The 24,461-nt window shown below is 55.1% G+C and overlaps 1 protein-coding gene across 1 annotated transcript in view; it reads right to left on the reverse strand.

Moving 5' to 3' along the window:
- Nucleotides 1-24,461, reverse strand: part of ADGRA2 (adhesion G protein-coupled receptor A2) — a 116,448-nt gene that overhangs the window by 11,702 nt on the left and 80,285 nt on the right. The window contains exons 3-16 of the mRNA XM_045003455.1: nt 20,455-20,526; nt 19,997-20,068; nt 17,293-17,364; nt 16,682-16,845; nt 16,122-16,335; nt 15,236-15,400; nt 9,180-9,381; nt 8,442-8,591; nt 7,798-7,959; nt 7,416-7,616; nt 7,129-7,330; nt 6,417-6,625; nt 2,590-2,717; nt 354-477 (exon numbers count right to left, since the gene is read on the reverse strand). Of these exons, the coding sequence (XP_044859390.1) occupies nt 354-477; nt 2,590-2,717; nt 6,417-6,625; nt 7,129-7,330; nt 7,416-7,616; nt 7,798-7,959; nt 8,442-8,591; nt 9,180-9,381; nt 15,236-15,400; nt 16,122-16,335; nt 16,682-16,845; nt 17,293-17,364; nt 19,997-20,068; nt 20,455-20,526 (2,137 nt within the window). The remainder of the gene's footprint in view (nt 1-353; nt 478-2,589; nt 2,718-6,416; nt 6,626-7,128; nt 7,331-7,415; nt 7,617-7,797; nt 7,960-8,441; nt 8,592-9,179; nt 9,382-15,235; nt 15,401-16,121; nt 16,336-16,681; nt 16,846-17,292; nt 17,365-19,996; nt 20,069-20,454; nt 20,527-24,461) is intronic.

Consider the following 24,461-nt stretch of genomic DNA (forward strand, 5'->3'; position numbering starts at 1 on the left):
TCCTGCTAGGAGTTGTTAGATTCAGGCACTAATATATTATTGTTATAATGGCTGGCTGTGGTGAATGCTATGGGGAACTTTGGGCCTGCTCTGCTAAATGCATTACGGCTGCTGCTGCTTTTTTTCCTCTTGCATCTGTGTTTCTAATGTACTTGGCCCTGGAGGAAGCAATCACCTCTGCCCAGACCTGAAGCGCTTTCTGAGGAGGATCTCTCTGCATTTCCTGGTGGGAGCCTCTCGGCCATGGATGCTGCCAGTTGTGACACACAGGGTAGTGGTCTGTCATGGGCTCAACGCTTTGAACACAAGTCTGCTTTCCCCAGGACTGTCTAAAAAAGCTGGTCTGTACTTACTGCTTGGCAGACAATCATGTAGTTGGTCAGAGTGATGCCTCCCGCAAACACAGCCGATGTCATGGCGATGTAGAAACAGAGGTTAAGCAGCATGTGCCAGCACTTCCGGGAGATATGAATGGTGCTGAAAGAGAGGCGCGCAGCAGTGCTGATTAGCTGCTGTCTTGGAGTTAAATTCACCACTACCATGCTGTATGTTCTGAAAGTCCCTTCTAGCAAACAGGTACTACACATGCTACTACTTGGGCAGGGTTGTAGCCTTCCCAAGGACTGGGCATTTACCTGAATTATAATAGTCCTGGGTACCTTAGAGGTCCTCTCAGAGGACAGCCTTAGAGAGAGGAGTCAATAACAGCAACACTGTACCCGGTAATCCTGGAATAGTTGCTGTGAGAGAAGCTCTCTCAGTCTCTTTGGAATTGTTTTACTAAGACTGTCAGAGGGTCATTTACATCTTGAAGCATGCACACAACTATTTTGAGCTGTAATTTTTAGGAGAAAAGCTAATAGCTAGACTCCCACCTCTTGAACTCTGCACATACAGATGGCTCAGAGAATGCCTGTGCATTTGGTCTGGTGTTGGAAAAACTCCAGACTTTACATGTGAGGCTTTTTACAAGTCAAGCCGTGATGCTAGTGTGTTAATATTGAAGAAAACACATCACTGTTTAAAATAAACAAAAACCGATTATTGATAAACAAGGTTTAATGCTGTAACTTTACATTACTGTAATGAAAAGAAATTTATTTAAACATTCAAGGTTTATTAAAACGTGTGTTTTGTAAGGCATCAGCATTGTGCTATGTTTTTGGTCTGGCAGGAATAAATATTTAAGTAATTCTGTTGCTAAATACCAGTGCTGTTACTTGAATTAAACCATGCCGGATTCCTTAACCTGCAAGGGGTTAGCAAGAAATACAAAGGGTAAATGGCATGGCTCTCCAGTGGCTGATCGGTTTGGGCTTTATTGTAGGAAACTTGAGGCAAGGGAGCCTGAAGGATTTTAAGCACCCCCCAAGAGGAGAGTGTGCTGATTCCTGAGAGGACGAAAAACAGACCGAGAAGAGAACGGGAGAACTCGCCCACCAGTTAGGATGGCAGGGTGATGGGTAACAGTACAGACATCCGAAAAGCAGAGTAGAAATGGGCAGGCTGCATTGAACACTACGCACCTCTAGGGGCTCGACTTTTCTATCCTACTCCTAGGTGTATTCTACGGATGGAAGGAGCACCTCAGGGTTCCCCCGTGCGCTGGGCACTCTACACCAGGGGCCAGACTGTCCCTGCTCCTGCCAACTTACTGAAGTCAAGAGTGGGAGAAAGGGAATCGAATTCATCCTATTTTACAACAATCCTAAGACTGTGGCCCCTGAAATCTGGTTTGCATAAGGAAAACGTGCTCCAGTCTATAACCAATTCTGGTCCTAGAGACCAACTGAACTATAGTGAAGCAGACAACCCCATTTGCAGTAACTACAGCATTTATAGTTAAGGCTACCATTTTTCATGGCAGAGCTGCAGGAAAACAAGGCATGGCCTGGGGATTGGACAGTGCCTCTCAGGTTTGGCATATCCACCTCTGTCTCCATGTAGGAGGGATGCCCACTGCCACTCAGGAGGGGATCAAATTACCGATTACCAAGCACAGCCTGGTCTCCATAGCAAAATCATCCCTGTCGTTACAGTTAGCTAGACCAGTAAGTGTCTGGTTTCCCAGCTCTCTGGTGACCTTGTTTCTCAGTGGGTGGTGGTAAGGGTTACACCATATGGACCCTTAGTTTGATTTTTAAAATAGGATTGCTGACTCCACGTCTGGATCTGCGGTGTGAGCACTCTGCCGTGGAAAGATGACTGCTTTGTGCATTACTGTGCAGTAGGGAACAATAAAGAAGGATTTGTTTGACTGACTCTGGTGTCCTCTGTCAGGAAACAGGAGCCCAGGGGGTTCTCACTCCACTAAAAACACCTTGGAACAAAGTCTCCTAAAGATCGATGTGACAGGAAGTGCCTTACACCCTGCTGTGGCTGCTGGCTAGTGCCTCAGTGAGTCTGAAAAAAATCCAAGCTGGTGGACAGATCCCTTATTCCTCCAGCTGCCACTGTCTATGGCCAAGGGCCAGGGGGTATTTATCTACCTTTCAGCCCCAAACCACTGAAGTGCAGCCACCTCTGAGGTGAAAGTGGCAGCTGGTTAACAGAGTACAGCACCACATCCCTGCTGCAGCCCCAGCTCACCTGTGGTTGATGATGTAAGTGATGATGGTGGTGAACAAGCACAGCAGCAGGAGGGCAGTGCAGGTGTAAAGAACAGGATGCAGAACCTCAGCTGGGCCTGCTGCCTCACTGGGGAAATTGCTGAGTTCCTAGTTACAAAAACAAAATTAGTTTCACATCTACACCTGGCTCCACCCAGCAGAGGGGTTACGGGGCTGCTTGTAAGCTGGCTAAGTCAAGACTGCCGTGCCAGGGCCTCTGGAGATTGCTGCTGCCTCAGCCCACATCCTGTGCATGAGCGGACAATGACCGTTATGATCCCCTCTGCCATCTGGGACCGCTCCCCTTCCTTGCAGGCCAGCTGGAAGGGGCGAGGGGGAGCTAGTGAACAGGAGCGGCTAATGGGAGTTTAAGTGCAAAGAATGTTAGGTGTATCTAGCCCCTGTAAAGGTCAAAACACCGCTTGATAAAAACAAAGCACCAACAAGGGAACAAGCTTTGGGAGTAAAAAGAGAACACGGGTAGAAATCCAGCAACAGAGTGGGGGGCCACCCACTTTATTGCACCCAATACAGCATGTATGATTACCTGCCCTATGGGCAGGTGGCATGTGTGTGCATTCGGTGCAAGGAGCTCCTGGCCCTCAGAGACCGTGTACGGGCTTTGGAGACCAGGGTGGCTGAGCTGGAGGAGAGAGAGGGACATAGATGAGACTGTCTGGGACACAGTAGAATGGTCCCACCCCTGGTCTGACAGCCTCTGTGCTCTTGAGGAGGATGAGAGTATCAGGGAAGGAGAACATACTGGAGCAGAGGGAAACGTTCCCTTAGTTGGGACCCTCCTCCCAGATGACGTGGTATCCTTTCACACTGAGGATACCTCTGCGGGGGAGGAAGAGACAGGTATTAGTAATAGGCAGTTTGATCATTAGAAACATAGATAGCTGGGTTTGCAATGACCGAGAGAACCACATGGTGACTTGCCTGCCTGGTGCGAAGGTTGCAGATCTCTCGAGACATCTGGATGGGCTTATGTGTAATGCTGGGAAGGAGCTGGTGGTTGTGGTACCTGTAGGTACCGATGACATGGGGAAGGAGAGAGGTCCTGGAGGCCAAATTTAGGCTGCTAGGTCAGAGATTGAAGTCCAGGACCTCCATGGTATCATTTTCTGAAATGCTTCCAGTTCCACACACAGGGCCAGTTAGACAGGCAGAACTGCAGGGTCTCAATGCATGGATGAGACGATGGTGTAGGGAAGAGGGGTTTATATTTTTAGGAACCAGGGAAGCTTTTGGGAGCGGGGGAGCCTATACAGGAAGGATGGGTTCTACCTAAACCAAATTGCTGGCGCTTAAAATTAAAAAGGTCATAGAACAGTTTTTAAACTAAGGGCTGGGGGAAGGCCAACGGGTGCAGAGGAGCATGTGGTTCGGACATCCCTTAGGGGAGGATCTATAACTGGAGATTCCCTATGTCCTAATAAGGAGGAGAGGATGGAAAATGATAACATACAGGGAGGATCTGATGAGAAACAGTCAAATGAAAAAACAGTCCCATTCAATTACATCATGCAGAGGACAGCCAAAAAATGACAAGTTTTTAAAGTCCTTATATACCAATGCTAGAAGTCTAAATAATAAGATGGGTGAACTAGAGTGCCTAGAATTAAATGAAGATATCGGTATAATAGGCATCACAGAAACCTGGTGGAATGAGGATAATCAATGAGACACAGTAATACCAGGGTACAAAATATATCAGAAGGACAGAACAGGTCGTGCTGGTGCAGGAGTGGTACTGTATGTGAAAGAAAGCGTAGAATCAAATGAAGTAAAAATCTTAAATGAACTAAATTGTACTATAGAATCTCTATGGATAGTATTTTCCATGCTTGAAAAATAAGAATATAGCAGTAGGGATATAGTACAGACCACCTGACTAGGATGTGATAGTGACTGAAATGCTCAGGGAGATTAGAGAGGCTATTAAAATAAAAAACTCAATAATAATAATGGGGGAGTTCAACTATCCCCATATTGACTGGGTACATATCACCTCAGGAAGAGATGCTGAGATAAAGTTTCTTGACACCTTAAATGACTGCTTCTTGGAGCAGCTAGTTCACAAGAGGAGAGGCAATTCTTGATTTAATCTTAAGTGCAGCACAGGATCAGGTCCCAAGAGGTGAATATAGGTGGACCTCTTGGTAATAGTGACCATAAGATAATTCAATTTAACATCCTTGTGGTGTGGAAAACTCCACAGCGGCCCAACACTGTAGCATTTAATTTCAGAAAGGGGAACTACAAAAAATGAGGTTAGTGAAACAGAAATTAAAAGGTTCAGCACAAAAAGTGAAATCCCTGCAAGCTGCATGAAAACTTTTTAAAGACACCAGAATAGAGTCTCAACTTAAATGTATACCCCAAATTAAAAAACATAGTAAGAGAACCAAAAAAGAGCCACCGTGGTTAAACAACAAAGTAAAAGAAGCAGTGAGAGGCAAAAAGGCATCCTTTAAAAAGTGGAAGAGAAATCCTAATGAGGAAAATAGAAAAGAGCATAAACTCTGGCAACTGAAGTGTAAAAATATAATTAGAAAGACCAAAAAAGAATTTGAGGAACAGCTAGCCAAAGACCCCAAAAGTAATAGCAATTTTTTTTTAAATACATCAGAAGCAGGAAGCCTGCTCAATAATCAGTGGGGCCACTAGACGATTGAGATGCTAAAGGAGCACTCAGGGACGATCAGGCCATTGCGGAGAAACTAAATGAATTCTTTGCTTCGGTTGATAAATGCAAAGTAATGCACATTGGAAAACATAATCCCAACTATACATATACAGTGATGAAGTCTAAATTAGCTGTTACCACTCAAGAAAGAGATCTTGGAGTCATTGTGGATAGTTCTCTGAAAACATCCACTCAATGTGCAGCAGCAGGCAAGAAAGCGAACAGAATGTTGGGAATCATCAAGAAAGGGATAAGACAGAAAATATCATACTGCCTCTATATAAATCCATGGTATGCCCACACCTTGAACACTGCGTGCAGATGTGGTCGCCCCATCTCAAAAAAGGTATATTGGACTTGGAAAAGGCTCAGAAACAGGCAACAGAAATGATTAGGGTTATGGAATGGCTTCTATAGGAGGAGAGATTAATAAGACTGGGACTTTTCAGCTTGGAAAAGAGGTGACTAGGGGGATATGATAGAGGACTATAAAATCATGAGCAGTATAGAGAAAGTAAATAAGGAAGTGTTATTTACTCCTTCTCATAATACAAGAACAAGGGGCCACCAAATGAAATTAATAGGTAGCAGGTTTAAAACAAACAAGAAAGTATTTTTTCATGCAACACACTGTCAACCTCTGGAACTCCTTGCCACAGGGTGTTGTGAAGGCCAATACTGTAATGGGGTTCAAAAGGGAGCTAGATAGATTCTTGGAAGATAGGGCCATCAATGGCTACTAGCCAGGATAGGCAGGAATGGCGTCCCTAGCCTCTGTTTGCCAGAAGCTGGGACTGGGTGACAGGATGGATCACTTGATAATTACCTGTTCTGTTCATTCCCTCTGGGGCACCTGGCACTGGCCACTGTCAGAAGACAGGATACTGGGCTTGATGGACCTTTGGTCTGACCCAGTAGGGCCGCTCTTACGTTCTTATGAGAGGGGGTAGAGTAAATCTAGGGCAAACATGGTGTGATGCTTTGGAGCCACTGTGTGAAGAGGAGAGAGCAGTTGCCCACCCCCAAGACAACACCCCTCGTCTACTTCAGGCAGGAGGCCAGAGTCTCCCCTCCTGCTCCTGCCCCCCAGGAACACACCAGCACACACCCCCTACCATGAGCACTGCAAAGTTGTTCAGGTGCCGGCCGAGCAGGGTGGTGATGTTGGGCTCTTGGTGGGCCAGCTGACAGCCCTCGGCGCTCCAGCCCCCATTGCCCCCCAGCACCTCAAAGTTCCAGTGGGCAGGCATGGGGTCGGCTCCTTCCCTGAAGTGGCGCAGCGAGACAGTGACGGGCTCGGTGAGGTTACTGACCCCACAGCCATCTGGGGAGGGAAGGGGAGGAGAACGGCTGAGCAGATGCACTGCATGGGCTCATCCCTCACTTTCTTATTCCACTTCCTGCTGCCCAGGGTCCCAGGCAGGGCCAGACCTGGGGTACCTGCTCTGCAGCTGCCTCCTGGACCTGGCTAAGCAACATCCTACCTGACGCACAAGGGGAGAGTAAAGCAGCAGCAACCAATGCTTAGTGGAAGGCAGGCCCATGGCCTCTGCATGCTGCCACGGGAATGCCCCGCCAGACCCCCCATGGGCAGGGGGGAGGGCAGCTGCTCTCCTTCCAGATAAGTTGGCCAGCAGGGGCCCCTACGGCTTCACATCTGGGTCATGGGATGGGCAAGTCTGAGCTGCTGAGAGGCGCACAGCCCACCGGGAGGAGGAGGACGTGGGCTCCAGTGTGAGGCAGTCTGACCAGCTGACAGCAGCCTCTCTCATGGCCCAGTGGAATGGCCCTGTCCCCCTGCAGCAGTGCCAGGCTAGCGCCCCTTACGTGTCCCGGCGTAGATCACGGGGGTGGACACGCTGCGGCGCTTGCTGTTGTCGGCCAGGCGGGAGGAGTTGCCGGTGCTGCGGAAGAGCTTGCCGTTCCGGAACACCAGGAATTGGACTTTGCAGGCCTGGGGCAGGGAAAGCGGGGCCGAGGCGGAGAACAGGCTGGGGGGCAGCTGGATGGAGGCCAGAGCGATGCTGTTCTGAGGGGACAGGGAGCAACAGGTTAGCAAGCCCCAGACGGCGCAGCTCCCCGGCCCCGCCCCTCCCCATCGCCACCCCCAGTACCTTGATGTGGAAGTTGGCCAGAGAGATGTTGGGCTGGCCTGTGGTGCACCTGAACTTCAGCTGCTGGTCAGCCAGGGGCTCGGCCTCCTGCTCCTGCAGCGACAGGCGCCCGCTGTCTCGCTTCTGGAAGGCCGTGCACCTCAGCCCCGTGTAGCTCTCCGGCTTGATCAAGTAGGCCTCGAAGGCGATGTTCCTCGAGTTCTGCCGAGGGCACAAAGCAGCCAGGGCGTTAGCAGGGCACCCGCCACAAGAAGCCTGGCAGCCTCGGAGGCAGAGGCCAGGCCACTCTCCCCCAGCACCCCTCAGTGCTGACCCAGCCCCCTGCTACTCCAGCCCTGCGCTCCCTTCAGTCCTGCCCAGCTCCCCAGCCCTGGGGCCCTACCACGGCCACATGCTGCGAGTTGCTGCTGAGCACGTAGCCCGCGATCTTCTCCACGGAGCGGACGATGCGGGTGCAGGCCTTGTCCTCGATCTGAGCCATCCACAGGATGTGGTCGTCCACCAGCATCATGTTACTTGCCATCTCCACCATGACGTCCGGGAGCTGGAGGGGAGCACAGGGGTGGTTTTTGTGGGCTCCAACACACCCAGCCCCAGGGATTCAAGGAAGATTCCCCAGGGGTGTTTGGAGCATTGGATGGTCTCTCCACCTGTGTGCCGCAACCTCCCTCTTGGGGTGATGACACCAGCCTGTCTCTGGGTGGGTGTGAGGGCCAGCGGGGACTTGCAGAGAGGCCTAGGAAGGGGCTGGAGGATACTCTGCCAGTGACTGCTCTGGGCAGGAGCTCATGGGCTGGAGGAGGGGAATACCTGAAGCACTCGACCCCCAGGCTGGGCTCTGCTCACAGGCACCTTGGCACTGGGATGAGGAGCTGAGCGCTCATGGACAGCACCATGGGGAGGGGAAGAGGGAGAACTGGGGCAGAGGAGGCCGTGCGCGGAAGGGGCAGAGGGATGGGAAGGGAAGGGAAGGGCTGTGCAGAGAGGGCTTGTGACAGGGAGCTGGGGCAAGGGAGAAAGCCATACCTGCTTGATCTGGTCCACGTAGCCAATGAACTTCTCGATCATCTGGGCCACATAGATGACGTCCATCATGTCGGAGAAGTTGGCAGCCTCAGCTGTGTACACGCGCAGCTGGTGCGCCAGCGTCAGGGCATTGGAAGCATTGATGGGCATCTGCAGGGGCAACGGGGGAGTCACCAGCTCGGTCAATACCCACCTCCTGCTAGCCCAACACAACCATGCCAGGGAGCCGGGGCAGAGACTGCCTCAGAGATGCCCTGACCTACAGCAGGGTCACTGAACCACATGCAGGGCTTCAGCTGCAGCCTGCAACTGGCACAGATATACCATGGCCACACAAGCCTGGAAACATGACAGGCAGACAGCGCGTTTGCCTGCCAGCCTGTCTGTCCATCTGTCTGGAGTTAGAAGCGCTGTAGATGGGAGCCCAGCGGTGCCAGTCCTGCCCTCTTGGTTGATAGTTGGTGTCTGTTTGCAGAGTCCCCCAGTGCCTCTAACTCCAGACAGAGCATATGAGTAACGCTACAAACACCGCCCCGTGGGAAGCAGCGCAGTGGGTGTGGGGGACAGACAGGCCGGCAAGCAGACAGCTGCACACTGCAGACGGACAGACAGAGATGCACGCGTGCAGATGCATACTGCAGACAGACAGACAGATGACGCATGCCATTAAGACAGGAAGGCCGGATGGGCGAAGAGGAAGCTGCTTCCTTCCCTGTGTCTCAGCCAGGCCCCACTCACCAGCACAAAGGTGTAGAGCACGCGGGTGATGTCGTTGGTGTACAGGCAGTGTGAGTAGTCGCCCTCCTCCCAGCGTCCCATACGTTCGCAGCGCCGCGACGCCTGCTTCTCCGCCGCGGGGCCCCCGTTCGCGGCCAGCGAGGTGAAGGGGTACTGCAGGCAGGACTGGTAGGCAGTGATGCCGGCCAAGGTGCGGGGCCACCTAGACGAAAAGGGAAGGCGCGCAATGAGAACGTGCCCGGTCACTTTGGGGCCTCGGGCAGGTCCCTGATACACCATTCTCCATCACCCAGTCCTCCCCCACCCCGCGCAGGATCCTCCCTGTTCTCTCCCCTGCGATAGGAAGGATCCCCACCAAAATCCGCAAAGCCCCCAAATTATCCCCTTTCAGTCCCTCCTCGAAATCCTTTGCCACGGAGCTGGCAGGTCCTTGCACTGGGGACTGGTCCGGCTGCTGTCCCGCTAACATCTCCCCACCCCGGTTTGTGGGTTAATTAGCTCCGCTGCATGCTGCCCACATCCTGGGTTAGGAGCTAGGGCAGTCTCTGGTCTCGGCGTGCCTAGCACTGTGGGGCCTTGATCCCCAGTCTTCAGGCCCTACAATAATTATAAGGGTAGAATCATAGAATATCAGGGTTGGAAGGGACCTCAGGAGGTCATCTAGTCCAACCCCCAGCTCAAAGCCCAATTCCCAACTAAATCATCCCAGCCAGGGCTTTGTCAAGCCTGACCTTAAAAACCTCTAAGGAAGGAGATTCCACCACCTCCCTAGGTAACCCATTCCAGTTCTTCACCACTCTCTGAGTGAAAAAGTTTTTCCTAATAGCCAACCTAAACCTCCCCCACTGCAACTTGAGACCATTACTCCTTGTTCTGTCATCAGGTACCACTGAGAACAGTCTAGATCCATCCTCTTTGGAACTCCCTTCAGCTAGCTGAAAGCAGCTATCAAATCCCCCCTCATTCTTCTCTTCTGCAGACTAAACAATCCCAGTTCCTTCAGCCTCTCCTCATAAGTCATGTGCTCCAGCCCCCTAATCATTTTTGTTGCCCTCCGCTGGACGCTTTCCAATTTTTCCACATCCTTCTTGTAGCGTGGGGCCCAAAACTGGACACAGTACTCCAGATAAGGCCTCACCAATGTTGAATAGAGGGGAATGATCACATCCCTCGATCTGCTGGCAATGCCCCTACTTATACAGCCCAAAATGCCGTTAGCCTTCTTGGCAACAAGTGCACACTGTTGGCTCATATCCAGCTTCTCATCCACTGTAACCCCTAGATCCTTTTCTGCAGAACTGCTTCCTAGCCATTCGGTCCCTAGTCTGTAACAGTGCATGGGATTCTTCCGTCCTAAGTGCAGGACTCTGCACTTGTCCTTGTTGAACCTCATCAGGTTTCTTTTGGCCCAGTCCTCTAATTTGTCTAGGTCCCTCTGTATCCTATCCCTACCCTCCAGCGTATCTACCACTCTTCCTAGTTTAGTGTCATCTGCAAACTTGCTGAGAGTGCAGTCCATGCCATCCTCCAGATCATTAATGAAGATATTGAACAAAACCGGCCCCAGGACAGACCCTTGGAGCACGCCACTTGAAACTGGCTGCCAACTAGACATGGAGCCGTTGATCACTACCCATTGAGCCCGACGATTTAGCCAGCTTTCTATTCACCATATAGTCCATTCATCCAGCCCATATTTCTTTAACTTGCTGGAAAGAATACTGTGGGGGACCATGTCAAAAGCTTTGCTAAAGTCAAGGAATAACACATCCACTGCTTTCCCCTCATCCATAGACCCAGTTATCTCCTCATAGAAGGCGATTAGGTTAGTCAGGTATGACTTGCATTTGGTGAATCCATGCTGACTGTTCCTGATCACTTTCCTCTCCTCTAAGTGCTTCAGAATTGATTCCTTGAGGACCTGCTCCATGATTTTTCCAGGGACTGAGGTGAGGCTGACTGGCCTGTAGTTCCCCGGCTCCTCCTCCTTCACGTTTTTAAAGATGGGCACTACAGTAGCCTTTTCCCAGTCATCCGGGACCTCCCCCGTTCACCATGAGTTTTCAAAGATAATGGCCAATGGCCAAGGAGCGCCTTGGCCCCGTGCTATGTGCTTCGGAGCGCCGTAAAAAATGACATTTAAAATAACAGCAGCAGCTGCAGCACCTGCCTCCTCCAAGCACCTTCTGCTCCGGCCTTCCAGGCTGCCCTGACAGGAGGACTTGCCCAAAGGCCAGTGGCAATGCCAACCAGGGAACCCCAGAGCCCTGACTCCCAGCCGCAGCAGCTCGCTCTGTCTGTCAGTCCCAGGCCTGCTGCACTCACCACTTAGCATGTGTGGAAGCAGGTTAAATCTAAGGAGGCAGGTGGATCCTGCAGGGGGGATTTTCAGCTGCATTCTCTAGCATGTACATCCCTAGGTTGGCCAGCCTCTCGGGACTTGGGAAGGGATGAGAGCCTTAGCCAAGAACGTGCTGCCCTGCCCCAGCAACCAGCCCCGCTCTGGTCCCTGGATGTTATTACTGGGCCACAGAGGCTCTCCTCCCCACTCGGGGTGTCCTGCTGAGCATGTGGGCAGGGTCAGCGTGACCTCCTGCTGCCCAGGCTATCCCCTCCTGAGACTGACTGACAAAGGGGTCCACACACCAGGGCTGGCAGCATGACACCTTCCCCCAGCCCGGAGCTAGGCTTCTACAGAGACCATGGGAGCCCAGACAGAGGAGGGGACAGGTGGGGGGGGGCAGGCAGGCAGGAACTGGGAGGGGGGGTCCACAAGCAGAGATGGGGGACAGGCTGGCCAGCACTGGGGGGGGAGGGTGGCCACAGGCAGGCCAATTTCCATTTCCTGAATGATAAAAGGAAAATAATGCCTAGCCCTCCTGCAGTGCCATGGCTGGGCTAGGCAGTGATTATCCCTGCTCCTAGCTCCCCTGCCGCAGCCCTGGGAACCCACCACCAGCCTCAAGGGAGCCGGAGAAAATAACTACAGTGGGGGAGAAATGCAAACCGGCTGTGCAGAGCTGGGTGCACTGCCCTGCTGAGGGAGGCAGGGGCATCCGGAGCCTGCCTGCGCATCTCCTAGGACACAGCACAGCAGCTGGCAGGCTCCCAGCAGAATGGTCCCTCCCCTGGGGCACTCAGGGCCCCTCCAGGGATGGGCTGACAGCTGAGGCTCAGCAGCTGCAGGGAGCAGCACAGGGGTGGAAGGGGCCAGCCAGAGAACCCGGAGCACTGGCGACCCTGTCGTCACAAGGCAAGGGGGGTTGGCCCACCCGCTCCTTTTGTAACACTGATCTAGCTCCTGTCTGCTCGGAACTGGACAGACACCCCCCACCCAGACTCAGCTCGCTGATGACCAAAAGCAGCTGGTGAGCACCCCATCTGGTACGTTAACAAGCACCATTTCCTTGGGGCTCTGCTGGGTCAACTGCCCATGAACCAGGCGGGTGCAAACAGCAAGGAAGCTCTGCTGGCATGGAGTGGGGGAGCTGGCATGGAGTGGGGGAGCTGGCATGCGTCTGTGCATGGGGGGGGAACATGTCCATGCCGTGCACTGGGGGGATCCCAAGGGGGATCAGGAAAAAGTTTTCCAGCTGCGTGCAGGGCATGACAAAGAGAAAAACTTCAGACAATCCACAGAGCAGCTGAGATTTTTATGGGGTAATTTATTTCCCTTCCTGGAAATCTCGGCTCGGCCCAGCTGTTTCAACATCTGGTTTCTGAGCCACTCCCTGCTCCCCCGCTACCGCAACAGCTGGATGATGGGAGGGAGGCCCATGGAGGTCACATGCCTTCCCCCAGTTCCGCTCAGCAGACATCCAAGCCCAGAATTCTTCCTGCTTCCCACAGTCCTTTGCACCGATCTTGAGACCCAATGGCTGGAATGAACCTGATCTGGCAATCGGCTACAAGGGACCAATATGGCTGCAGGGTCAAAGGGTTTGTCTGCGTGGGGAGATTGACTAGAACAGCTGTCTGGCATGGACATGCTCTCCCTGACTCGGAGTGCCCACATGGGGGCTAGTCCCAAAGAGCTGTCGTGCATTAAATTCACACCATAGCTTATTCTGGAATAAATCCCCTGAGTAGCGCTGATCCTGGCTGGAGCTGGCAGTGTGAATGGGGCGACCTGCTTTGCCTGAGCCCTTCATGCCCCTTGGTGCCCCAGTGCCAGATAGCACCCTGCCCGTGCCCCTCCGCCCTCAGCAGGATGGACCCCACCTGTCTAGCAGCTCTCACAGCCCAGTAATGCCACTGGACCCCTAAATCCTCCCCACCCCTTGGCAGCCTGCTGCCCTTGTACCCCCTGCATGCCCCCATGGGCACCAGCCTCCTCTGCATCCCTCTGGCAGCCCATATCCCACTCCTTCCAATCCCTGTACCCCCCCACCACAGCCCATTTCACACTCAGATCCCAAGCCACCCTGTACACCCCCAGCAGCCCCTGTGCCCCCCTTCCCCAAGCCCACCTATATCCCCACAGGGCTCCAGTTGCCCTGTACCCTGTATCATTCCCTGGCACCCTTCATCCCCCTACACCCTCCTCACCCCTCCACCCCCGTATTCTCCCAACCCACTGGCAGCAAGTAAACCTCCCAAGCCCCTCTGTGCCGGGAGTCCTCCACACAGCCCAGCTCCGGGTGCCAGACAGGGCCGGCTTTAGGAAGTGCGGGGCCCAATTCAAACAGTTTCGACGGGGCCCCAGCAGGGATGACTTTAAAAAAACAAAAAAACCACACATGTAAAAAAACACGTGGGGCTTGTACTCACCGGGTGGTGTTCTGAGTTTTCGGTAGCACTTCGGCGGCGGGTCCTTCACTCGCTCCAGGTCTTCAGCGGCACTGAAGGACCCACCGCCGAAGTGCCGCCGAAGACCCAGAGCGAGCAAAGGACCCGCCGCCGAAGTGCCGCTGAAGACCCGGAGCTCCGCCAGGTGAGTAAAAATTAAAAAGGCGCCTTTAGCCAGGGAAGGGATTCTCACTAGGCGCAGGGCCCTCTTAGGCGCGGGGCCCGATTCGGGAGAATTGTTAGAATAGGCCTAAAGCCGGCTCTGGTGCCAGAGGCCTGCAGGAGAGTTCCCACAGCAGAATGCCAATTTCCCCAGCTATCTAATTCCATATCCTGCTCAGAGCAGAGCGGAGGGGGCGGGGCGTGCGGGGGGTCCTGCTAATTTAAGCCATATTTACTGTACCAGTAATTTATATTCCATGAAGGCCCCGCCGAGGTTACAGTGGGCTCCCAAAGCCTTTCGTCTCTTGCCAGAGAAATTCCAACACCTCTGCTTCTGGAGCCCGTCTGCGCTGCCAGCACGGGAAGCCTTTCAAAGAAGCCTCCCTATCAATGGCTGCCTAATCACTGCCAGACGCCGGGTCACCTGCGTGACTGAGTCTCAGCACCCCCCCTGTGCCTGCAGTCCGAGGAATAGGGGTGGGGGGAGGCAACAGAAAAGCCCTGACACCCCCATGCCTGCTGCGCTGCTGCCTGGCCCCCTGCCTCCCACGCTCTGTCTGGAGTTAGAGGCACCGGGGGACTCTGCAAACAGACACCAACTGTCAACCAGGCGGGATCTCCAGTCACACCCCACGCCACGGTGCAGCTTTCCACCCCTCTTGGAAGCACCAGGTGTTGGAGGCTGGGCTGGAGGGACGTGGAGACTGGGCTCACAGGGCAAACTGTGTGCTACTCCCTTTTCCCCCATGCCCTCTGATCCTCCCAGGCAGCCGAACTCTTCATACTGATGGAGGAAGGTGGAGGGAACTCCCCCGATGCCCCCAGGGTTGTAGGGGCAGCTGGCGAAAGGGACTCCTCTACACTGCAGCTGGCCCAGCAACCCGGTACCCTCAGCAGCCCCACAGGGAAACCCACTGCCCCTTGTGCCAGCAACACGGTGCCCTGCTGGGGGCGCTCACCACACACCGATCCCAGCAGGAACCGTGATGAGGCCACTCCTACCCCAGGCCCTTTCCCCCACGGGTAACTGGACAGTGGGCGTGGGGCAGCAATCGGGAGGTGCCGCTGGAGGGTGGGCATTGGGGCATGGCAGCCCCAGTTCTGACCTGAAGTCCCCACGGTTGTTGGTGACCCTCTCGGCCGGGCAGTACGAGGCCGACGTCTCCAGCACCACGATCTCCACCTTCTTGCTGACGTTGCCCTGGGAGGTGGAGACGGCGCATTCCCACTCACCGTTGGCAGAGACGTGGATGTTGGAGAGGATGAGCTCACTGGTGGGGGGATGGGCGGTGGGGGTGGGGGTGGGGGAGAGACAAGGCAAACGCTCACATCTGAGAAGCCAGGAGGCTACGAGAGGACAACACACAGCCTCTCTCCTCCCCCGGCCTAAGGGGCAGCGGCACTAGCTGACACGCCTGGCACTGCCCTAGGCACCATCGAGTGACAGGCAGAGGCGTGTCTGTATCCATACCCACTGCTCACCCACTGGTGAGACATCTCCCCAGGGCTCACCCAGTGCTTTCCTGCAGTCCCTTTCCTTTGGGGTGGGGGCCCAAACCAAGGCCCAGGGATCATTTCAAATGCCACCACAAGGCAGCCATCTCTGGGGAGGACGTGGCAGCTGACAAGAAAATGTGGCCATTTAGCCCATAAATAAAAATCCCAGAAGGGATTTATAAAGGAACCTAGGGGAGTTAGGTGCCCAGATCCCAGCCTCCCGCCCCAGGTGAAGCAGAGCGCTATGCACCCAAGTGAGGCTTAGTCAGGAATCCCAGCTCCCGTGGGCTCGGTTTCAGCAGGAGCTGTCAAGGTCCAGAGCGACCCCTGGCCAGGGCTGAGCTGAGCGTTTGGGAACCTGGCCCCTGCCCAGAGCAGCTTGGTACACTGGCTGCACCACAGAGCACTTATGCCAGGGCATCCTCCCCCAGTGCCTATGACTCGCTGCCCAGTGCCCAGGCCAGCACCCCGGGCAGGATGGAGCCCGCGCCATACCTGGTGATGAAGGTGCAGTCATGGATGAGACTCTCCTCCAGGATGATGCCAGTCTGCTCGTCCCCCTCCACCAGCACCCGGTTGTGGTACCACCGGATGCGGGTGCTGCTGTCCAGGTAGGTGGCTGTGCACTGGAAGGGCAAGCGGTCGCCCTGGAACACCACCTGCCGCAGCGAAGGGATCAGGTGGTGGGTGTGCAGCTCCGGAGCGCCCACTGTGGGAAAGGGCCGAGATACCTGGGTGAGCCACCTCATCCCCCGGCAGGGCAAGGAGCCCCCTCTGGCGGTGCCCAGCCCACCTGGGTCGGTCATGACCAGAGGCCCCTGTGGGTCATGAGCCACAGGCTGGAGTTGGTCTCGGTCCCTTCCCTAGCCAGACTGGCATCCACCAGCCCGGCTGGCACTATCTGACTCCCTACTGGGCCTGCCGAGGGGGTTATCCAGGGCCTTGGCAGTCAGAGGCCTGACGGACGGCTTAGGGGCTAGCCCTCAGATACTCCATGCTGCCCACCCCCTGCCCTCTGTGCTCTGGGAGTGACGCTCAAGGCCAGGCTGCCTCACCACACTGCAGTTGGCTCTCTCTGACGCTCCTCAGTGGCTTGGCATGCAGGGGGCTGGGGTAGATGCACAGCGTCTTGTCGGAAATCTGAGTCGAGCGGTTCCTGGACCAGGGCAGCGTCCAGCGCAGGTTGCAGTCGCACGTCAGGTACTCGGTGGCAAAGTCACTGGAGGAGGCAAACCCAAAGGGCTGGAGTCAGGGATGGCAGAGGCCCCACAGAGACGGGTTTTGGCAGAGTGAGCCCAGCTGCTGTCAGGACCCCCATGCTTCAGTGGCTAGGGACCACTGGGCACCGGGGTCCGCGCTGGGACAGGTAACAGCATGAGGCCTGTCCCCCCGACACTCACTGCAGGAGGCCAGATCGTCACAGGAGCAGCACAGAGGGTGTACCCGTTGCAGCAGGACATTGGCAGCTACACATACTACTGTCCCCGTGCCAGTCTGCACACACGTGTAACTGCCAGAGCACACCACGGCTGCACGGCACTGGGCGTGAGCCTGGTCCCTGCAGGGCTCCGCGCACACCTCTCGCTCAGCTCCCTGCTGGCCAGGGTGACTCTCTCTGGTGAGGGGGGCCTTGCGACGCACCCTTTCCTCTCAGCGAAATACTCACACGACTTTCAGAGATGGCAGCTCGTCAAAGACGCCGGGCTGGAGGCTGGAGAAAATATTCCCTGACACGTTCCTGTGAGAGGAGACAAGAACCGGGCTGGAGGTGACAGAGGTTTGGCTGATGCACTCTGACCTGCTGGGCAAACGCGCCAAGCCAAGTCCCAGTGCAAACATCTCCCGGCGCAGAGCCAGGGCAGGGAATGGGCATTTCCAGAGACTGCAAAACCTGCTCTCCCGACACGTCTGCCTCCCTCCCACCCTACTCCGGGGCAGGAAAGCTCCTGGCTCCAGGGAGCACGTGACGGCTTTCGCCTCAATTGCTAAGACTGCTGAACTGGGACCTTAAAGAGAGCTTTCGGTGCAGGGACGGAGCTGTGTTCATACGGCACCTGGCCCATTGCAAGGCTACCGGACACAATAAACACCCTGAGTTCCATAGAGCCAGAAGCATTCCACAGATCATCTCCCGTCTATCTCAGGCCAAAGAATTTGCCCCAGCTCACCTTGTATGGAACCCAACCCCCTCAAACCGTCATTCAGCCTCACCTCACTACTCCCTCTGTGAGGGGGCGACCACCATTATCCCCATGGCACAGAGTGGGGACACCACCTGAGGGAGGCCCACAAACAGAACCCAAGGGCCTACCTCGTCACAAGTGTTCTGGGGGTCAGATGAGACACATTTTAAAGGGGCCCGACATGCGGGAAGTGCTGAGTATCTGCCCTCTGAACACCAGGGCCCTTTAGGTCTCATGTGGGCCCCCAAAATCACTAGTCACTTTGAAAAATGTAAGGCCAGGAGTCTTGATGCCCAGTCCCCAGGCGCTGGGATGAGAACCCAGGAGTCCTGGGGCTCAGTTACTCCCTCTCACTTTACAAACTCTCTCTACACGCTAGCATCATGGATTATACAGAGATGCACACTGAAAACTCAGGGCAAAAGTTTGCTTTTTGCTTTAATCCAATTCCCCCCAGAATCTCTCCAGCCATTTCAGTCTCGCTCAGCTTTTGTTCTCAGGCTTAGCCCCCCTCCCTGGCCTGGTTTTATGGAGAAAAGCGAAAACAAGAGGCCCGGTCCCGCTTGCTGCTGTGTCTTGGGGTTTTAAAGCTCACTTTGATCAAGAATGCACACAATCGCCAAGCAGCACTTAATGAGCTCCCCAGACAGGTGGGGACAGTGGAGCCCACATGACAGGCTGAGCAGCAAGGGCCTTTAATGAGCTCCGCGCTGAGCGCTACCTTCGCCTGGCAGACAGTCCATTCAGCCATCGTCACACGCATTCTCCAGCGGGAGCTGCTCTGAAGCGTCTGCCCCCAGGAGCTAAGCCACTCTGTGCTTGGGACCTGGAGAGCTAATGGAGCCACTGGGCAGGCAGGCGGCTGGGCAGGCTGCAGGGGGAGGCTGGGAGCGGCCAAGGGGTGGCTGGCTGAGGGGCAGGGGTCTCTCTCCTCCTTTCTTCCCCACAATCCAGACTCCCGCCCATGTGTCTAAATCCAAGAGAGGCTGAAGATCAGAGACGACAGCACTTTGGGTGGGCTAGTGTCCCTGTGACCCTCTTGATGCCACCTGGCTGAGGGCATAGAGGGTGCACAGAGTTTTTTAGGGATCTTTGGGTCAGTTATGCGCACAATAATTCACTGAAGGGGGCACGTGAGGTCTCTACAGAGAGCCAGTAACACACAGCCATGGCAAAAAGATAAGGGGACATTAGCAGGTATGGACCTATCCTGGAAATGTTGTTTGTAAGGCTGGGCGTTAAAGCAGGGCACCGGGAGGTGACAGACGGTCCTTCCTGACAAGCAGGAGGTGCTTATCTATCAGTTGGATCAGATGCAAACCGAGCACTGTATACTTCCCAATGGATCCCCCTCTGCCTCCTGAACCACCAGCTAATCCCAATTCAGAAACCAACGGGAGATTGCACATCTACAGGAAGGAACCTCGGGAGGGCGTCCGATTCCGGAACAAAAATCAAAGGGTAGTTTTGATCTCTCGGGGGTTGCACAGGGACACCCTGGTAGCATCACCTAGGAAATAAGCGGTGGACTTGCTTCACGAACAGAAGCTCCCAGCCAAGTCTGGCTGTTACACACTGGAAGGATGTTGAGTGAGCGTTTCCTCTTCTGACATAACAACATCCTATCAGTTAAGTTTAAGCTCTCGCAGGCATGTGATGCTTTTAGTGTATATGTGTAACCCTTTGTTTTCAACATCCCACTTGCTCTCATTGGCATCTCTGCTCCTCCTTAAATAAACTTGTACAGACTCCCTCTGTAAACAAATCTAAGTGTGGCCCGTGAAGCCGAGCTGTAGTCTCGGGTGTAACGGGTATGCTGGGAACAGCAGGGCTGGTAATTCGGTGAGTGCCCAGTGGAACAGGGGCTGGACATGGCCTGGGGACGCTCAGGGGACTCGGGAGTTGGAGTGTGTCTATTGCTAGGCTCTGGCTGGCAGGGGCCGAGCTGTCCCAGGCTAGGGGCCGGTGGTAGCGAGATGGAGCGGCAGGAAAGGCTAGGCTTTGCTCCATCCCTTGCTAGCAGAGAGGAGGGTCCTGCTGTCGGGTAGGAAGGGGAACGAGGGCGAAACCGGCAGAGCAAGTGTGAGGGTCCTGCTCCAGAACAGCCAAAAGCCCCTGGCCAGCGCTGTGCCTGTGGGCAGGTGCCCTCCAGGGAGCCCTTCCCGCGGGCCCCTCCTGGGTACTTACAGCCGAAGGAGGTTGGTGAGTCCCTGGAAGACGCTGGCGCTGAGGCAGCCGATGCGGTTGTTGGAGATGTCTCTGGAAACAAGCAGAAGGGACATAAGAGCTGTGTGAGCGCTGGAAGCCAGTGCCGGCTGCGCCTTGCTGGGGGGAGCCTCCGGTGCTGCAGGGAGAAGTGCTGTATAAATGAGCCGACTGACAGGATTCAGGCACTGCTGAGCACGGGGCAGCTGCTGCTATGAGTGCGCCCAGCACTGCTGGAGGAGCTCAGCACCTGCCCGGTGTGTGGGGCAAAGCGGCAGGACCGGTAGCTCCCAGAGTCGGGCTGTTTCAAAGCCCAGGTTGCGGCGCAGAGAGGGGACCCTGTGTGGATGGGGTCTGGTCTGTGCACCAGCCCCCGCCCACGAGCCAGCTGCAGGCTCGACTCTCCCAGAAGAGTGAACCAGGAGCCCGGGGCCACTTACAGGCGCTTCAGCTCCGAGAGGCCAAGGAACGCGCCAGGCTGGATTGTGCTGATCAAGTTGTTCTTGAGGTCCCTGGAGAAAGAGAGAGAGAAAATTGATAGAAAGGAAGCCAGTGGCCAGCAGGAGGCTCCGTGTCCTGGTGGGGGGCAGAGCAGCCCAGCACAGTGCTCCTGGCAGATCACTCCCCCCATGTGGTGTCGACCCAGCTCAGCGGAACCCAGAGTGGGTGCAAACCGTGCTGGAAGGTCCCTTGGACAGGGAGCCATGGCACCAGCTGGCAAACACCTGTGGCTAATGCCACAGACCAAGGCCGGGCTGCCTGAAGAGGCCTCCTCCTCCACTTGCCCAAGGGTAGTGGGATGATGCACTGATGCCAGCAACAGCTTCATCCATTCACCTACTCTATGATGGGAAAAGCACTTCCAGAGACTTCCCAGGCTGCTGAAAAATGGGGCTGGGACATCAGTGCCCTGTGTGGTGGCACCGCTTGTGAAGTGGATGCCTGTCCACGAGGAACTGGACTGGCACCCCCTCCGCCCTAGCTCGAATCACACGTGACTATCCGGAATGAGGGCAGTACGGCAGCGCCTGCCGGAGACCCCTTGCTGCTCCCAGCAGCCAAGTACGGATCTTGATCAGCAAGTGGCCTGGTTGGAGGGGAGGAGTTGGCAAGGACATTCCTCCCGGGAGGGGGCAGAAGGAATCCCGGCCCAGGCGGATCCTGGGCCATGCCGGATGGACAGGTCTGAGAGAGACGATAGGGTTGAAATAACCTTGACCTGGACCCCTCTGGTGCCTCTTTCTACAGCCGGCCCCATTATCCAGTAGGGGTGTCAGGACCCTTATGGCTCCACTTCACAGCACTGCTTTCCAAGGGAGCAGGAGCCTGCAGGCCCTTCACAATGGCTGCACCGCGCTAGCCAGGCAGGATAACTGGCCTGGAAGGGCACATAAACCTCTTGGGAACAGGCCACATGGGGAGAAGGGCCAGGAGGTGCGAGGGTTAACTCACTCGGTGTTTGCAAAGCACTTTGAGATCCTGCATGGACCCAGCAGCAGAAAGGGACCCTATTGTTGTCCTGCTCCGGGTTTAGATTCCCCAGCCAATCAGAGCCAGGAGTTGCCAGGGCTGTGAAGTGCTGGGCAGGAACCTCATTAGCAGCTTTCAATCTCTCTCTAATTATCTCTCAGAAGGGAACAGGGACTGAGGCTGGAAACTGTTACAGCTCCCTGAGGGTTTGAAGGAGGGAAAGACGCCAGGGCCTCTCTGCGCTCACGAGCGCCTGCACACTTGGAGCTCTGCAGAGGAGGCAGCAAAGGGTCTGCCAAGCAGCCCCTAACTGGCCGAGCAGGCCATGCGTGCGTGTTCGGTGTCCCCACGTGTAAAACAGGCCAGGGCGTCCTTCCATACAGGTGTGCATCCCAGGACGAGCTGACGGTTCGCCACGTCCCCAGGGGGGCCCCGGCTCTCTCCTGCGGGGGGCAGAAGCTTGGTGCTCCTGGCACTGAGGCTCCTGCTGCAGTAGGGCTGCCGAACTCCCCCTCCATTGCCTCCTCTCACAGCTTGCTCCGTTCTGGTGCCCTCCCGCCGATCAGCTGTTTGCCGGCAGGAGGGAGGGCCCAGCATGCTCACCTGGGGAGAGGAGGCAGAGAAGCGGCAGGGTGAGGCCCTTGGGGAGGGGAGGGTGGAACAAGCAGACCTACTCTGACCGCAGAGCTGCACAGCCAGGCTGAAAAAAGAAGGTGCTGCTCAGCTCCCGGCACTTTGCAGCTGGACGCCACCACCTTCCGGATCCTAGTGCTGGTTGAGCTCCCTTCTGTGTGCTGGGAGCCATCCTTCATCTTGTACAACAGTGAGTGCCCATGGTGGGGCAGGCAGGGCAGGAGGACAGAGGCAGTGGGGAAGGAAGGGGGTGGGATGGGGAGGAGATGGAGTGGTGGGGAAGGGGCATGGGATGGGGAAGAGAAGGGGATAGGGCAGGGATCTGCAACCTTTGGCCCGCAGCCTGCCAGGGTAAGCCCCCTGGCAGGCAGGCTGGTTTGTTTAAAATAGAATCATAGAATAGAATAGACTAGAATAGAATCATAGAATATCAGGGTTGGAAGGGACCTCAGGAGGTCATCTAGTCCAACCCCGCTTCAGGACCCACCTGAACACCTCTCCCTAGGTCGAGGAACAACGAGGCCAGAAACTGTCTCCGCAGCACCTGAACCCGCGGAGACACCGCAGCAGGAGGAACGACAGCCACAAGCGAGGGTCGCCACACCGTGGCAATCCGCTTGGGTGGAAGAACTGGCAAAGGCCGAGGACTTTGAGACCTTCAACAGCCTGACGGACAGACTGACTGCAGAACTCTCTGCGGAAATTACTGCCAGGAGGAGGGAACCCCAGGAGGCCTCGCAGGCCACGCGCAGATTCCCCGGACCAAGCCGTAACAACACCGCCAGAGAAGGCAGGAGAAGGCATGTCGGCCGCCGCTACGATCCGGCGGCTGCATTCCGTATATAGAAACTATACAGGATGAACTGGCCGAAAGCCATGAGGGAGATCCTCAACGGGACCTCCTCATACTGTTTACCTGCCGCGTCTACAGGTTCGGCCGATTGTGGCTCCCACTGGCCATGGTTCGCTGCTCCAGGCCAATGGGGGGGCTGCAGGGCGAGGGATGTGCTGGCCGCGGCTTCTTGCAGCCCTCATTGGCCTGGAGCGGCAAACCACGACCAGTGGGAGCCGCGATCGGCCAAACCTGCGGACACGGCAAGTAAACAAACCGGCCCGGCTGGCCAGGGGGCTTATCTTGGTGGGCCGCATGCCGAAGGTTGCAGATCCCTGGGATAGGGGAAACAGGGGCCCAGCATGCGGATCCCCTTGGCAGCAGCTGGGGCTCCCCTGTTAAGCAGGCCCATCAAACCCTCACCCTGACAAGCCCCACCTCCCCTGCATCTGTACCACCCTGATGAGCCCCCCCCAGACACCCCCCCCACTGAGCCCCAAACACTTACACCCCCACCCAAATGAACTCTGTAGATAAATCTCTGTATTAAGCATCTTCACATAACTTTCATATGACTTTGTATTATGCCTCTCCATATAACCCTGTATTAAGCTATTTTCATACAACTTTGTATCAAGTCCTTTGATATAGGAACTTTGTATCAGATCCCTATGTAGAAAAACTTACAGAAAACTGTGTGTGTTAAGCCTTGGTATAATGTTATAGCCCCTAAGGATCGTTAAAGTAGAAGAAAAATGTCTTTTTGCTAGGAGTAGAATAAGATCTCTCCCCCTCGCTTAATCAATTGCCATGTTGAATGAATGAGGTGTGAATGAGCAAGGCGTAGAAGGCAAGCACCTCGAGACAGCTAGTTGGAGAGGGGATCGAAGCCAGACCCAAGGACAATAAAACTTGTCAAGTGGGCTCACTAAAGAAGAGCAAACATATTGACAGCCTGGGGGTGGGGGGGCGTTTAGAAGCAAGAACCTTCTTTTGGAAACACCCTCTTTGAACAGCATTGGGACAACACCCAGAAGGAAGCAGCACAAAGGACCAACTGACAGACACAGATTTTGAATCTGGTATAGATTTGCATGAGAGGGAAGCTGCTATAAAGGTGAGGTGTCTTGCAGAGGACCCCGGGTCTGGTCTTGTCAACTTTGGAGCATCGATCTGGATCGGCAGAAGCCTGACTCCACCCCTCCCCTATCTAAAAAAAGAACAGGAGTACTTGTGGCACCTTAGAGACTAACTCACTTGGCCAGTGAAGTTAAGGAGAGCAACTAGTTGGTAACAAGACAGAGTTTGTGTGTGTGCATGTGAGTGCATGAGTGTAATATAGATCATATGCATATGATACAGTGTTGATTGATGCATGTATTACCAATGAATGTGGTGTTTGCCTTATTCCCCCTGAAAAGATCCTGTGCAGTACTTCAAGTACAACAACCCCACCTCCCCTGCACCCAGACTCCCCCCCGCCCGCCTGAGCTCCAACCACTGTCACTTGGT

The sequence above is a fragment of the Mauremys mutica genome, chromosome 2, assembly GCF_020497125.1.
Source record: "Mauremys mutica isolate MM-2020 ecotype Southern chromosome 2, ASM2049712v1, whole genome shotgun sequence".
Lineage (NCBI taxonomy): Eukaryota > Metazoa > Chordata > Testudines > Geoemydidae > Mauremys > Mauremys mutica.